The sequence below is a fragment of the Trichosurus vulpecula genome, chromosome 5 (genome assembly GCF_011100635.1).
Source record: "Trichosurus vulpecula isolate mTriVul1 chromosome 5, mTriVul1.pri, whole genome shotgun sequence".
Classification (NCBI taxonomy): Eukaryota; Metazoa; Chordata; class Mammalia; order Diprotodontia; family Phalangeridae; genus Trichosurus; species Trichosurus vulpecula.
The window spans coordinates 196,038,871-196,055,484 of NC_050577.1; the positions used below are offsets into that span (position 1 = coordinate 196,038,871).

The 16,614-nt window shown below is 37.7% G+C and overlaps 1 protein-coding gene across 1 annotated transcript in view; it reads left to right on the top strand.

Moving 5' to 3' along the window:
• Positions 1-16,614, top strand: part of GRIN2B (glutamate ionotropic receptor NMDA type subunit 2B) — a 103,386-nt gene that overhangs the window by 15,339 nt on the left and 71,433 nt on the right. The window contains exons 2-3 of the mRNA XM_036760674.1: positions 724-800; positions 3,132-3,185. Coding sequence (XP_036616569.1) covers positions 724-800; positions 3,132-3,185 — 131 coding nt within the window. The remainder of the gene's footprint in view (positions 1-723; positions 801-3,131; positions 3,186-16,614) is intronic.

Genomic DNA, 16,614 nt, shown 5'->3' on the forward strand with positions numbered 1-16,614 from the left:
ATATGTAGACTTCAGGACCCACCAATGTCCTTTGATTTTTCCTGCTTTCACTGAGCTGGCTCCCTACTGGGGGTAGTATATTCATTGAGTGTATAGCTTTACCAGACTCTGTAGCTCCATTGGGTCTTTTGGTGATAGTTACTCTACTGGTCTTCATAGGGTTAGACTTACAGTGATTACTGTGCAGGCAGTCTCTGCTAGTGTGTTGCTCTATTAGTCCTGTGCAATTTCTAATGGATGCATTGTTCTAGTACATTTTGGGCATGTAGTTTCTGCATTGCTCTATGCTACTATCTTTTGAGATCATCTATTTAAGGCCACTCAAGCTACTTTATCTTCAGACTGCTAGGGTGTAGCTGACTTACAGCTTTTTAGTTATAACAACCAAACCTTCTTTACTAAAGCCAGGATGACTTCTGCTGGCTAAAATTAAGTCTTTCTTTTTCTATCCTTATTTTTGGGTAGAAATCAAAGTCTTCTGTTTTAGACAACTATCTAACCTAGGGTTAGATACTCCCAGATATTTCCAAGATCATCCCCAGTTTAGTATGCAAATAAATTTGAGCCAGAAGAAAAATTAAGCTAAGGAAGCAAGGTGATTATTCTTCACCTACCTAGCCCACATCTTTTTAAATGCACGTATTATAAATATTTTACTGTCAGTGGCAAAGCTCGATTGCTTTTGTACTGTTTTTGCCTGTTGAAAAATCTCTCTTCCCACAGAGAAAATGGTACCAAGAGGATTAGTGACCAGCAGTGGTCCATTGGAGAAGCTGTCCTCAGGAAACTCTCTGTCTAGTGTATGAGACATCTGAGTTCTCAGTTCCTCCTAACTAGATAAACTCAAACTTATTTCAAAGTCATATTTTGAAAGAGATATGGAAACAACCCTGCCTTCCTCCTATTCTCAAGTGTTATAAGCAGGAGACAAACTGAAAGTCTCATATTGAGATGTATACTAAAGAATATAGCTTGAAGGGACAATTACACAAGAACTCTGAAAGAAGTGAATAAGAAAAAAGGGTAAGTATATAGGGGTTGGAAGAGCATCGTCATTTGGCAGTGTCCAAAACATTTTTCCAACAGAGGAAACCAACTAGCTCAACTCATCAGTGAGAGCAGAGCCTATTCCTAAATTTTTTGAATTTGCAATCCAATATTTATTCTACTTTATCATATTGCAAAACAGATATAATAATAACTCACATTTTTACAGTGCTTTACAGAAAGCTCTATCATAGCAACTCAGTGAGTATATACATATATGTATACACACACATGTATATATACACATGTATATGTTTATCTATATACATAGGTGTATATATGTATGTGTGTATATGTGTGTGTATGTGTATATCCATATAAAAAATTTCCATTTTACATATGAGAATGCTGAAGCTCAGAGATGTTAGTGACTTGCCCAAGGTCACATAGCTACTAAGTGGCAGAGATGTACCTGAAACCAGATCTTCTGATTCCAAGTCCAACAGCATACTTTCAACTATATTTATGGTCAATCAAATGCTCCCTTCATTAGGTACATCCCTAACAAAGAAGGAATTCAATGTGTTTTGAACAGTATGTTATCCGTTTATTAAAAGAATTCTTTCAGAAAACCAAATATGTTTTATTTTCACCATCTTACAAGGTCAGACCCATGATGGATTAAATATTAAATAAAAATTTACAATTTTTGTTGTGGAAGGGGATCTAGGCCTGTGGTTTCATTAGTATAGGAAATACCACCCACTATTCCCATGCTGTTTCTCTGATATATAAATGTAGAAATATAAAAGTTAAACATTAAAACTCCAGCTGATGACTGTTGATTATTTCCTCTTAATCTTTGATAGATATTGTCTAAAATAAGCCTACTATATAAAAGACCAAGCCCAGCATCCTAATGAACTCCCCACCAACAATAACCATTCTTGAAAAACAATTATTTGAGCAATTAAGTAAATACTTCATGTGGTACTTTTCAACTTAGAATCATGACAGCCTTGGGAAGCAGAAGAGCAACAAGCACTATGGTTCACACAGGCAAATTTAAACAGATAAAAAAAAAGAAACTTGCTTAGGACTCACAGAATAAAAGGTGGAAAAGATCTCAGAGATTAAATTCAACCAAAATGTCAATAAGAAATCCCTCTAGGACATTTATTTTCAGTAATCGATGTGAAAAAGAAAATGAAGCGGTTACCTAGATGACTCAGGTCAAAAAAAAAAAAAGAAAAGAAAACATTTACATTTTTGGCTATCATTTTAGACATTAATTAGACATCTAATCAAAGCAAAAGCATTAAGCTTTTTTGATGGAATAAATGACAATTAGTTGGCCCATTTAGCTACTCTTCATGAAGAGATAGAAATGGCTTCGGTATTTCTAAGTGTTCGCAGGTATGTAACTTAAATTTCAGTTTAACTTAAATTCTACATCTTTTACAATTCTTTGGAACCTTTGGACATTTTTCTTCATTGCTGTTGAATCAGTTATCATTATTTAGTGGTCACAGCTACCCTGAATCTTTAGTTACTCTGGCTCAACACTTTAGTTTTCCTTCAGTCTCTTGACTTTCTCTTACCCTTACTAGCTCTAGCTAGATTGGGACATGTTTCTCTCCAGTGAAATAAGAGAGGAAGCAAATTCCACCATTCTTTTTTCTGGAAAATGAGCCCCAAACCAGGAGAAGGGTTATTTTACTGCTAGTGAATTCTTTCTAACAGGCTGTAGTAAACAGCCATGTTCTGCATCCTCATCTGAATCAGCTGGTTAATTAAACTAAATGTTTGTAAATAGACATTTTCTTTGCTGGCCTTAAAAAAATTGTTTCTTTGGCTACACGTTGTTGATCTATTTAGTACTAAAGTTACCTGAAAGATATTATTACTGACTTCATAAGGCTTTTCAGTTATCCCACTTAGAAAATGAAAGAAAATCTATTCTTTTCAATCTAGGTAGTTGAAAGCATGTGTTATTTTCATTATTTTTTCATATTTCATTATTTTAAAATTTATCTTAATTGTGGAAGTAGAAGCTTTGGAGGTGTTCAGTATTTCCTCATTCATACCGAACTACCAGAAGCCCAGAGGATAACCTTTTCCTCTATTGATATTTTTCTTTATAGGTTGTCATGAAATATAGCGAAGGCTATAGACAGACCCTGACCAGAAATTTTCCGGTTAGTGCTTGTCCAGCATAAGATGACAAGTCACTACGATGCCAAGAAATAGGAGAATATTGAAGAAAAGGTTCAGGAAATCGAAGATCAGCAGAGAATTTCTATCACATTGAAACTCAATTAATTTCCATATCCTATGTAAATCCTATGCAAACCATATGAATTATTTTTAGATGCCTTTAGACACTTGATAAATGGACTACAGTGCTGTAAGAAACATGAACTGAGCCTTTTCAAAAAAGAATTAAAATTCATAGAAGCATAGAATTTTAGACAAAGCATCAGAGCTGGAATTAAAACACAGAATCCCTACTTCCAAATCTAGTAGCTTTCCTATTACATCAAAGACTAAACATAAGCATATTCTAAGGTGTTCAGCAGACCAACAGAGACTTGAGAGTCAGAAACTCTGGACCTCCCAAAGGAAAAAGGCTCTGGCACTAGTTTGAGAAGGTCATTTAGGTAAAAGAGAGCACACAGAAGCATAGAAAAATAAATTAAAGTTTGATTTTTTCCTCCTTTATTCCTATAATGAGCATGTAATCCACCTTACTGCTTTTACTTTTAGATGAAGGAGTTGTTGCGCATGACACTCCATCTCCCCAGACTGAATCTTTATACTGGTTGTCCTCCATGCCTTGGAATACTTGCCCTCCTCAATGTCTAACTCCTACCTTCCCTGATTTCCTTAGCTAAAGTCTCACCTTCTTGAAACAGGGTTTTTTAGTCCTTAATCTTAATGTCTTCCTATGAGACTATCCCCAATTTATTACATATGTGTGTATTTATGTCCTGTTTGCCTCACTTTCCTCATCTGTAAAATGATCTGAAGAAGGAAATGATAAGCCACTCCAGTATTTTTGCCAAGAAAACACCAAATGGAGTCACAAAGAGTTGGACATGATGGAAATGATTGAACAACAATTACACACAAACACACACACATGCACATGTACACACATACACACAAGCACACCCACACCCCCCACACCCCCCACACACACTGTTTGAACATAGTTCTTTGTATGTTGCTTACCCGATTAGACTCTGAGCCCCTTGAGAAGAGAGATTTTATTTATTTATTTTTGCCATTCTTTGTATCCCTAGTTCCTGGTATATAGTAGGCATTTAAAAAAAAATGTTATTTGGTTTACTGACTAAATGAGAGGGAGGGGTTATCCTGGGCTTGCAGTATGTAAGTATAGATTAAACAATACAATTAAATAGTTACATTAGACATTTTTAGAGCTCTTTATGAAATAACAATATGTTTTTATTCCCCAAGAGTAGATTATACTTTCTGATGAATATCATTTGGAACATGAGGAACATACTGGAATTTTAATGTAACTGTCTTTTATTGTATAACAGTCTCTCAAAGTCCTAAATTCTGAAATTCTCAAATAATAGCACCATATTGTATTGGTCAATAGAGCCAAAGTAAATCATTCAATATAACTTGCTGTGACCAAAAGATGTTAAACTAATTCCAATTTTAGAGGTGACAGTGGGATGTTAACTTGCTTCAAACAAAAGGACTTAGGTCAACACTGTATTTTCTTTAGAAGGATCTTAAAAGGTTCTTGTGATACTTCTAATCTGCTTATACCCCTGCTTTTCTTTTTTCCTACCCCCCATATGGGTTTCATTGATTCTACCATATATATGCAATCCTTTGTTCATTCTATTTTTATGATTTCTTTCACACCTCTCTGTCTGCTTGGATCAGTGTCCCCTTTCGACAGAGATCACTTCAAAAGAGATTTTAAAAAATCAGGACTCAACTCATTGTTTAGTACACAGTAGGCACTTAATCAATGTGATCGCTTAGTAAATATAAAAGGAGGAACAGTGGGCTAGAAGTGCTTCTTCTACACTGACTGCACCCTCAAAATCTAGGACCAGGGGTTTTTATCTGGGTTGCAATGACTGTAGAAATGTCACTGGGATGCATGATTCCTGCAAAACATTTTCAGATTTTTTCTACAAAGGTCATTTTTAACCAGAATGATTTTCCTTAAAATATACAATTTCTGGGCAATCTTGGAATAGGATTTGCCATTCAGGAAAAATTAGCTCTGGTTGCCTAGCCTAACCAAGGTCTAGAAACCATTGTAGCAAGAATGTTTAGGATACTTTGGAGAAGATATACGTATTCATGAAAATATGTTTCTTAATCTTCTTTTCTCTCTTTAGTTTATCATTTATCTTTCATTATTCTTACTTCAGTATTTCAATGATCTGTGATTTTGTATTTTGGGCTACTTCTCTTACCAGTGAAAATCATATACCCTCTATGCAAATTTCTATGGCTGAAAAAACTCATTTCCCTGTGGCAAACCTGGTAATAAACATTTCTGAACTTAATTAATTTGGTCCTCACATGACAAGCACACAGTCCATTGTAAGACTTGTATTCAGTCTTCCCAGAAAGGTAGACTTTGCTAGAGCTTGGGCTCCTGGACTAATCTTAGTTAGGGCCTGGAGAAATAATTGAAAAGTGGGAATTACTTATATTCTATTTCTATCATGTCTTACATTTAGCAATAATTGCCCTCTAAAGGACCATAAAAGCAAGAAATAGCCCACTCATAGTACTTAAGTACTCTAGTCTTATTGAAGGGTAATGTCTGATGTCTTGCTGGGCTGGAGATGAGGTGATATGGTTCCTTGGGTTTGGTTCTTCAGTTAGGTCTCCAGTAGCTCTCTGGGTAGTGCAGAGGCCTGTAGTTTCAGATCAGTCAGGAGGTGGAAACTCCTCAGATGACTCATTAGAGATGCAACACCACCAAGATGGTTCATGGGTCTGTCAACATCCAGATGAATTGATGGCAACACAGATCAGGTATCAATGCCTCATGTGGCTCACCAGATTTCTCTTTGTATAGAGAAAGGTTCTATCTCTCTTGGTTGCCAATGATGTTTTAGTTCTGGGGTGGTAGGATACTAGTCTTCTAAATGGGGTGGTGACCATAGGATCTTGAATATTTATCTTTCTTATCTCAGCTCAGGATGCAGAAATCTGTTATCTCTAATGCTAGGAATAAGGGTGTTACAAAAAAAATTAATCCATTTGGGCTAAATAAGCATTGTCTATGAAATAGGATTTTGGAAATAGTGAAAGATTTTTTTCAGTTGTTTAAGGATATAAGGTGCGATTGTGGAAAACAATAAGTCCTACTGTTTAGCAGAAAAGTTAAAAAAAATCAGATAAACTTAAGTATTCTGAAGAATATTATGTTTTATCTATGAATTGCTTGAACATTGTCAAGGGAAAAGGCCTTGAATCATGTTCTTTGGTGAAAAGACAAGAGTAGTTTTTGCTCAAGTTGTTTGTAACTAATGGAAGGATAGTATCTATGGTTATACAAATCTAAAATAACAAGCATATCTTTGAATATATTATAGAAACAACTACAAACTAGACATTCTAGAATGTATTGTTTCAGTTACCATTTAGCTGGCCCTAACCTGGCTCTGCTAGCATAGCTTTGAAGAAGCCAGTCTCACAATTCCATGCCACAATAAGCATGGGAAAAGGACTTTAGTAGTGCTCTAATTATAGCAATACACATTTCTTTGATGCTTTAAGGGTTCCAGATCGCTTTACTCAAAACAATCTTATGAGCTAAGTAATCACCAGGATTATTATCCTCCTTTTTACACATCAAGGAATTGAGGCTCAAAGATGTTAAGTGGCCCATAGTTAGGAGGTGTTAGAGCTGGCATTTGGCCTTCAGCCTTCTGACTCTATGACTAATATGGTTTCCATTGCACCACATTGCAGCTCATGTCAATGTATGCCTCTCTTATTTTAGGGATGAGTCTTTTTTCTCCTGTTTCCTTTTCGTCAGCCTTCCCTCCACCATTACCCTTCACAAAATATTTATCTTTCCCTACATTCCTCCTGCTCACTCTTCCTTTATACTTGACACCCTTCAGCACAAAGAAATTTGTCTAATATTATCATCTTATGAATTTCTCCTCTCCCCTGTTTTCCACTTTTGTCTCCTGATAACTTTTAGTTAGATTCCTGGAAAGATGCTCTTATGAATATACATCAATTTACTTCCTTTTTATAAGTAAACTGGATTAGTGTCTAAAATGGTTTTCTAGGATTTGTAAAAATCATGCTTATCTGTACCTTTTCTGTTTTAAAAAAAGACTAGAAAGCATTAGAAATTAATGATAGAGCAAGAGAAAAGAAGGTTGAGATGATAGAAATGGGGGTTATTACTCCTGTCATCAGTATCTGAAGGAAAAATAGGATGGTCTGAGTAATCCAACCAAACAACCCTATTCACTTCCTGGGAATCAAGATAGCTAAGGGCTTCCAGGGACCATAGCACTGCTACCAGTCAGTCCTTTTAGGCTACAGTATTGTCTTTCCCTCCAACTCTACACTCCTTTCTGTCCCCACTTGGACCACTTACTTTGTACATCATACTAACTCAATAAATGCCAGTTGAATTGAATGTGAAAGCCATCTTACTGAACCCAGGCATCGTATGTTACATGGTTTTAATGTTTCTGAGAAATGCTACTTGAGTTTAGGCCAACTGTACCAATAGGTAGAATAGGAACCACAAGTCAAATACCACAACATTTACTTAGAACGGCATAGCAAAATAAATAGCCAGAAAATCATGAAATAAGAATCATTCTCATCACTCAAATGCAAATGAACACAACCTTACAAAGACTCACATACCAGTGGGAAGGAAATCAAGCCTAGACAATTGTTCCCTTCACTCTCAGAGGTGAAGAAGGGTTTGGGCTTCTGTGAATTTAGCCTTGAGTTTAGGTTGGAAGAATTTCTCCTCCCTGAATTCTCATAGCTCTGCTTCCTGACAATTGGTTTGCCTTACATTTTCTTGGCTCCAACTCCAGTTGTTCTTTCCAGAAACTTTCGTGATGTTTCTACTGTTCTCTACCTCCACAGCCATCACCTGCTAAGGTTCTGCTCTCAGCCCCTGCTTTCTAACTCCCAAGCTGCCATTTGTTTTGCTTCTCTACCATGTTGCTGTCCCTAACAATCAAAAACAAAAGTGCTACCTTGTTGCTGCTGGGTACTGCTGCTAATACTTCAGGGAAGTGTCATTGCTATCACACAGCTTCATGCTAGTCAACACATGGGGCCGTAGGTCTGAGACTGGAAGGTACCTCAGGAACCATCTAACCCACACACCTCTTCACAGCTAACCCAACTACCTCTTCACAGCTCTTGCTAGTTGATACACCAAAGGGCCGTTCAGGCAGCTGGGAGATGTTTGTTTTTCCTAGACCCATTCAACAAAAGGTTCCCCTGCCATTGCTTCTAGCTGAATTAATTAATGAGTGAATTCCTTTCACCTCTTCCTCAAATCAGGGTTCAGGTAGGATGCCTCTCCACTGCTCTCTCACCTTCCCACATACATTTAACACCTTTCTGAGTTATTTTGTACCTGGAAATAATTCCATATATCTTTACTTCCAGTAACTTCACATGGTAAATATCACTCAGCCATAGAAATTGTCTTGAAGCTTCATTAAACCTCAAGAAGGCATTAAAAGCACTGGAGAGGGGAGGGAAGGGGAAAGGGAAAGAAATAAGTAATCATTACTACCAGGCACTGTGCTAAGCACTTTACAAATATTATCCACTTTGATCTTCACAACCACCCAGTGAAGTGGGACATATTTTCCTTTCAGCTCAGTTGTTTTTAGTCATGTCTGACTCTTTGTGATCCCATTTGGGGTTTTCTTGGCAAAGATAGTGTTGTGGCTTGCCATTTCCTTCTCCAGCTCATTTTACAGATGAAGAAACCGAGGCAAAAAGGGTTTAGTGACTTGCCCAGGGTCACACAGCTAGTAAGTGTCTGAGACCAGATTTGAACTCAGGAAGATAAGTCTTCCTGACTCCAGGCCCAGCGTTGTGCCATCTAGCTGCCCAGATGTTCCCCTTATAAATATTTAAAGCAAGAATAGCCTAGATACCTGATTTGATCCAGAGGCATTCTGAGTGGGCCTCTTCTGGACCCATCTCATCTTGAAAGATGCAGAGAGCCCCAGGGGGTGGGAATGGAAGAGTGCAATTTGCTTGCTTCAGAAAGAAAATATGATTTGTTAGAACTATTTCAGAAAAGAATAGCAGGACAGCCTGTACTTTAGCATTAGAATTTAGGTGTTTTTTCCCCTGTAAAGCCCTAGATAGGGATTTTGTGTGCAAAGAACACATGGAGAAACTGATAGTTTTTGAAGCTGTATTAGGTCTTTCAAGTCAGTGTGGTACTATTTGGTACATAATTTACAAAATGATTGGCCTGGAAGGAGTTAATAGTTTCCAAAAGTATCTAACTTATTCCCAAGGAGTGGTTTGTAAACTGAGAGAAATTAGCTTAGTGGATGTTCTTTTGATACGAGTCCCTATGTAAATCCATGAAGGTGTGGGTGTTATTACTTCCGATGGTTGATTTTATTTGCACCTGCAGGGAAGTAATCCATATACTACAAAGGATTAGCTGAAGTTTACCCTGACATTTTGAGTTAAATCTTGTTGAATATTTTAGGAGCTAAAAAACCTTTTAACATTTTGCCTTCACCACCTGCAAAGGAAAATCCTCCAGCATAGGGACTAAGTTAGTCACTTTAAAAAGCTACATTAAATCTTCCCTACAGTAAGGATACCTCGTCTTTAACCAGTGCCTGCCGTCTTCATTCTCTGAAGCTATTATCCGATGAAGCAACTACTGCAAAGAGAGGACCAACCATCCCCACCCATTCTCAACCAACTCATAGGCAAGCAAGCCAGCTTAGCTGAAGCAGCAAGACCTTCTGAGGGAGAGACAGAAGGCAGAATGTGTGTGGCAACTCAAACTACCACTACCACCACCTTCCTTTGGAAACTGATGGAAACCAAAAGCTGTGAGAATAGCAGTGACCTACAGACCGTTGGTCTTGCTTTCAGCCTGGACCCTATAGCCATAACTGAGGAAAGATATCATAGTGGAAAAGGGGTCCACCTTCCTTCATACCAGCTATAGCAGTCGCTAAACCACTGATAGGCAGCTAAGCCCCAAGAGGCCTGGGAGTGGTAGTGCCCCAGACCACTTGCTGGTCCTTCTTCCAGCTCAGTCCTTGGAGCCATTATTCTAGGAACCAACACCTTTGGAGATGTGACCCGATAGTTACTTCTGCAAATCTATAGCCATAGCTACTGAAGACTTAGAGAATGAACTTCTTACCACTGAAGTTCTTGGCACTTTTGAATGGTTCAACATCAGAAATGGGAATTAAAGAGGAGTCATTTAATATCTACTTTGTTGCTGTACCCTAAAGATGCTGGGACCTTTCCATTTGATTTGAAGCTGAAACTTTTTGTATGCTTTGTCTCCTTCTAGTAGGATGTGAACTCCTTGGGAACAGGAAATATTTTACTTTTCTCTTTGTAACCCTAGTGTATTCATTCCACCTTCATCCATTCTCCTATCCTCACCATCTAACTTCTGTTGCCACTCTTAACATATCCTTAAGTAACAACCAAAAGTAAATGAGCAACATTACTGTTGTTCTTATTTGTATATATTAATATCAGCTTCCTATATATCTTAAATAACAAACATTTAGCAGAAAAAAGTGGCTACAAAGATTTACCCCAGTAAAAGAGTCCCCGTCTAATTCTAATTGCATTGATACTGCTTACACAAAAGTTTTATTTTTATATAATCCAAATTTTCTGTTTTATCTTTTGTGATCATGGGTATCCCTTGTTTAGTTAAGAATTTTCCCTCTTGCCATAATTGTAAGAGGTATTGCCTTTCCTTTTCCTCTATTTTAAAAATATGATGTTTTATATTTGGCTCATGTAGTTGCATTAACTCTTTAGCTCCTTGTACTCATTTTTCTTCCTTGATTATACTTGTTCTTTCCATTTATCCTTCATTCTAATTTCTTTTTGTAAAAGTCAAAACATGAGAGAATTGGTTTAATTGCTTAATCTTTTCTTGATAATTGATTATTTTTTTTTGTTGTGTTTCTTGAGTATTTGTAAGCCAAATTGCTAATAATCTCTGGGGTTATTGTAGATTGTATGAAAGCCTCTATTGATAAAGGTCTGATTTTCTCCCATTGACCATCAGGTTCACCTGTGCAGGACACATTATATTTGAGTTGCTGCTAACACATGTTTGATTTTTGTAACATACTTATTTTTTTCTGCAATTCATTATGATTGTGGAATATTTCTGAATTATTCAATTTTTTTCCTTCATAGTTGAAGTCCTTTATACCCATTGCTTGCAAAATTTTGGGGTTGGGATTGAAACTGAAATTTGACCACCACTTGTATGCTTTAGAATTTTTAATGAGGAGATTTTTCTCTAGCAATAGTTCTGTGGATTCTACCAAATAGTGCTTTGTTTTCTCTTTGTTCTTCTGTTTGTCTGGTCCTTCTCGGTTCCTTTTGCTCTATCTTCTTTCATGAGTTATTCCAAAACTTTAGATGGCCCCCAAAGCTCTGCCTCTTACCTTCTTTTGTTCCTTTCTCATCATACTTTACATTGCTTTTACCAGATCCCCTGGGCTTAATTAGTCATCTCTTTGAATATGACTGCAAGTTCTATAAATCTAGCTCTGTCCCTCCTCTGAACTTCAGTTCTGAATCAACAACTACCTATTGGACAATTTCCAAATGACTAAATCCAAAAAGTAGGCCTTGATGGCTTGTTGCCGACTTGGAAGGCAGTCTCTAGTGGCATGCCCTAGGCATCTGTCCTTGAGCCTGTGATTGTCAGCATGGTTACAGTGACTTGGATAAAGATGTAATTATATTTGTGTTTGAAGATGGCACAGGATAAGGGAAGAGAGTTAACATGCTAGATGTACAGAGTCATGATCCAAAAAGATCTTGAGAGGCTAGAGTAATAGGCTACATATAATAAAATAAAATGTAATATGAGTAAGTATAAAGTTCCATGATTTAAAAAAAAACTTTCAAATCAATTTCAAAAAAAAAAAAATACAAGAACGTGAAAATGTGGTTCTAAAACAGTTCCTTAAAGAAATCTGCAGATTTTATTGGATAGTAAGGAAAGGAACAAGGTCTTTTAAGTGCCTAGTGTGTGCCAGGTACTATGTTAAGCAATTTACAGATATCATCTCATTTAATCCTCACAACTCTGGGAAGTAGATGCTATTATTGGCCTCACTTTACAGTTGAGGAAACTGAGGCAACCAGAGGTTAAGTGACTTGCCCAGGGTCACACAGCTAGTGTCTGAGGATGAATTTAAACTCAAGTTTTTTTGACTCCAGGCTCCACACTCTATACACTGCTCCATTGAGCTGCATTTAAAATAGCAAGCTAAAATTGAGTGAAAAGTATGACATACAAACCCAGTCCCAAACAAAACAAAATAAGATAGTGTTACTAATGCCTGAATCAAGAGAAGCATAGGGTCCAGAACAAGAGAGTTTATAATTACATGATACTATAGCTTGGTCATCCCGCCTAGATGATTGCCTTGTTGTGGTGTAGGGGCCTGTGTAGTTCCATGAAACTATGAGCTATGCTGTGCAGGATTATCCAAGATGGCCAGATCCTGGTGGATAGTTCTGACAAAAGATGATTCACTGGAGAATGAAATGGCAAACCACTCCAGTATCTTGGCCAGGAAATCTCCATGGATATCAACAAAATGATAACAGATATAACACTAGAAGATGCCAGAAGGTGTCTACTATATTACTTGGGAAAAGTAGAGGATAGCTACAAGGAGCTCCAGAAAGAATGAACTGGCTAGATCAATGCAGAAAGGAAACTCAGCTGTGGATGTATCTGGTGACTAAAGGAAAGTGCTATGCTATAAAAATCAATGTTGCATAAGCACCTGGAATATAAGATCTTTGAATTGAGGTAAGCTGGATGTGGTCAAATAGAAGATTGAAAGATTAAATATCAACTTCCTGGGTGTCAGTGAACTCAAATGGACAGGAAAAAGTGAATTTAATTAAGGTGATCATTACATATAGTACTGTCAGCAAGAATCCCTTAGAAGACATGCGGTAATCTTCATAGACAATAAAAGAGTGAGAAAAACAGTATAATCTCAAAAAATGACAGAATGGTATCTGTTCAGATCCAAGGCGAATCATTCAACATTACAGTAATATAAGTCTATGTTCCAACTACTGTTGCCAAAGAGACCAAAGGCTCTCAGTGATCAATTTACATCCTAAACCTAAAGAAGAAACACAACTGCCCTCATGTCACAATCCAGCAAGATTATGCTTAAGATTATGTAAGTTAGACTTTAGCAATATGTAAACCAAGAATTCTCGAAGAGTAGGATGGTTTTCAAAGAGGCAGAGGAACTGGAGACCAAATTGCCAAAATTTGCTGGATTATGGAGAAAGCAAGGGAGTTCCAAAAAATCTACTTCTGCTTCATTAACTACATACACTAAAGCCTTTGATTGTGTGGATCACAACAACATGTGGCAAGTTCTTAAAGAGACAGAGGTACCAAGTCATCTTACTTGTCTTCTAAGGAACCTGTATGCAAGTTGAGAAGAACTGATTGGCTTAAGATTCTGAAAGGAGTGCAACAAGGCTATATATTATCACCTTATTTATTTAACTTAAATTCAGTGTACACTATGCTAAATGCCAGGTTGGATGAATCAAAAGCCAGAATTATGATTGCTGGGAGAAATATCAACAATCTCCTATATGCAGATGATACCACTCTAATGGCAGAAAGTGAAGAGGAATTAAGAAGCCTCTTGATGAGGGTGAAAGAGGATAGTGTAAAAGCTGGATTGAAGCTTAATATTAAAAAAATAAGCTCATGGCATCTGGTCCTATCACTTCCTGGCAAATATAGGGAGAAGAAATGGAAGCAGTGTCAGATTTTATATTCATGGGCTCAAAAATCACCGAATAAATTAAAAGATGCTTGCTCTTTGGAAGGAAAACTATAGTAACTTGGACTGCATACTAAAAAGCAGAGACACCACCCTGCTGACAAAGGTCCATATAGTCAAAGCTATGGTTTTTCCAGTAGTAATGTATGGCTGTGAGAGTTGCGGCCTCCAGGAAAAGCTGAGTGTTGCAGAATCAACACTTTCAAATTACGGTGCAGGAGAAGATTCTGAGAATCCCTTAGACAGCAAGGAGATGAAAGCAGTCATTAATTAATTCAGACTAGTCACTGGAAGGACAAATACTGAAGCTGAAGTTTAAATACTTTGACCACATAATGAGAAGACAGGAATAATTGGAAAAGACCCTGATGTTAGGAAAGATGGAAGGCAAAAAAGAGGAGATGGCAGAGGATGTGATAGATAGTGTCAAGGAAGCAATGAATATGAGCTTGGACAGACTTTGGGAGATGGGGGAGGATAAAAGGTACTGGTGTGTTATGGTCCATGGGGTCAAAAAAGAGTAGGAAATGACTGAATGAATGAACAACAAATGACCTGGTCACACAACATATTTAATACATTACTATGTTTACTTTTGGGTGCCAAATTTTAAAAGATGGAAACCATGATAGTGAGAAGTAGATCATTCCATATGAAGTTCAGTTAAAGAATTGGGAAATATTTAGTCTGGAGAAGAGAAGACTTTAGAAGACCATATTTGTAGTTGTGTGACCCCAAGTCATGTAACCACTATCTGCCTCAGTTTCTTTATCTGTAAAATAAGGATAATAGTAGCACCTACCTCATACTTTATTGTGAGAATAAAATGAGATAATACCTGTAAAGCACTTAGAAAACTTTAAAGTGCTATATAGATGCTAGTTATCATTATTATATCTGTCTTTAAGTTTATGAAGAAACATTATGCAGAAGAAAGATGAGACTTTCTGTAAGAGCAAAACTGACAGCAATCAATGAAATTTGCACTAATGTAGAATTAAGAAAAATAGGCAAGGAAAAAACTTCAACAATTTGTTATCCAAAAGTGAAAAGGACTTTGTGTAGCAGTCTCCTTGGCAGTGGAGGTCTTCAAGCAGAGCCTAGAGGGCCACTAGTCCTTAATATATAAAAGGGTCCTTGCTTAGGTTTGGATTGAACTAGATGGCTTGTGAAGTTTTTTCAATGCTCAGATTCTGTTATTTTGTGAAACATAACTTTTGATCAAGAACTTATGAAGAATTAGAGTTAAAGAGCAGTTAAAACCTCTGATTTCAGAGGATGGATTCACTGAGTTTGGGGTCAGGGGACTTGGGTTTTGAGCACAACCCTGCTGTCTACCATCTGTGTGGTCTTGGATGAGGCACTTAGACTCCTGGGCTTCAGGTTCCTCCTCTGTAAAATGAAGAGGCTAGACTAGTTTAGGAGTTGCTAATCTGGGGTCCATGGAGGCCTAGTGGGGGGTGTCAGTGGACAGATTTCAGCAGGGGTGGAGGGCATGTCCTTGGACAGATTTCAAAGGATACATGAACTTGAATGAAGGAAAATACATCTTTACGTTCACTAACCTCTAACCAAAATTTAGCATTTCCTTCAATTATGAATGTAGGCAAAACAAAACCAAAACCCAACCCTTATTCTAAGATGTTCATAGACTTCGCTAGATTGCCAAAGGAGTATGAGACAGAACAAGGGTTAAGAAGCCCTAAACTCAATGATCTCTAAGCTCTCTGCTAGCTCTGAATATCAAGGTCCTGCGCAAGGAAGCTCTCTGCCGTTGCCATTGGCCTACTGCATTACCAACACACATCTAGAAGGAGCTGCCAGAAGCACCACATGAACAGGGATGGCATTGGGGCCTGGAAGGAAGTGCAAGGTCTGGGCCTCCTAGCACAGGGCAACAAAGGTTGTAGATTTAGATTTGGAATGGAGGCCATCTAATTCAGCTTCCACACTGTACAAATGAGGAAACTGAGACCCAGAGACTCAAAGTGATTTGTCTAAGGTCACACAGTTGGCAAGTGGAGGAATCAGGTTTCAGTGCCACGTCATCTGGCTCTAAATCTGGCATTCTTGGCCCTTAGTGATGCCTTCTCTTTCACATGAACTGCTAAGTGAGATCTCCCCTATTCTATGCTTGTGCAGTTGGCTTCTTCTTGCTTCTTCAGCTTGCTCAATTCAGAGCTTTAAATTCTTCTTTTTAAAAGTCAGATGGAGGCTTAAAATAAGCAGTAAGTGTTTAGTGCTAGATCCAGATGTCATCTCAAGCAAGAAACAAAAATGCTTTGATTTTAGCAAAATAACCTTTGATGCCTAAAGAGGCTCTAATAAGTGCCTTTGTTCTGTGATCTTAAAATGAATTCCAATGCACACAAAAGAAAAAGCCTGGAGAGACTGACACCCCTTGCTTTACTGCACAAGGTCTGCAGCAGCAGCAGTGACCTGCCAATGTGTCCTCACCCACCTCTGTGCCTGCACATACAGTGTTCACCCTGCTGTGTTACCTCAGCTGTTTATCATGGAGGGACCAGCC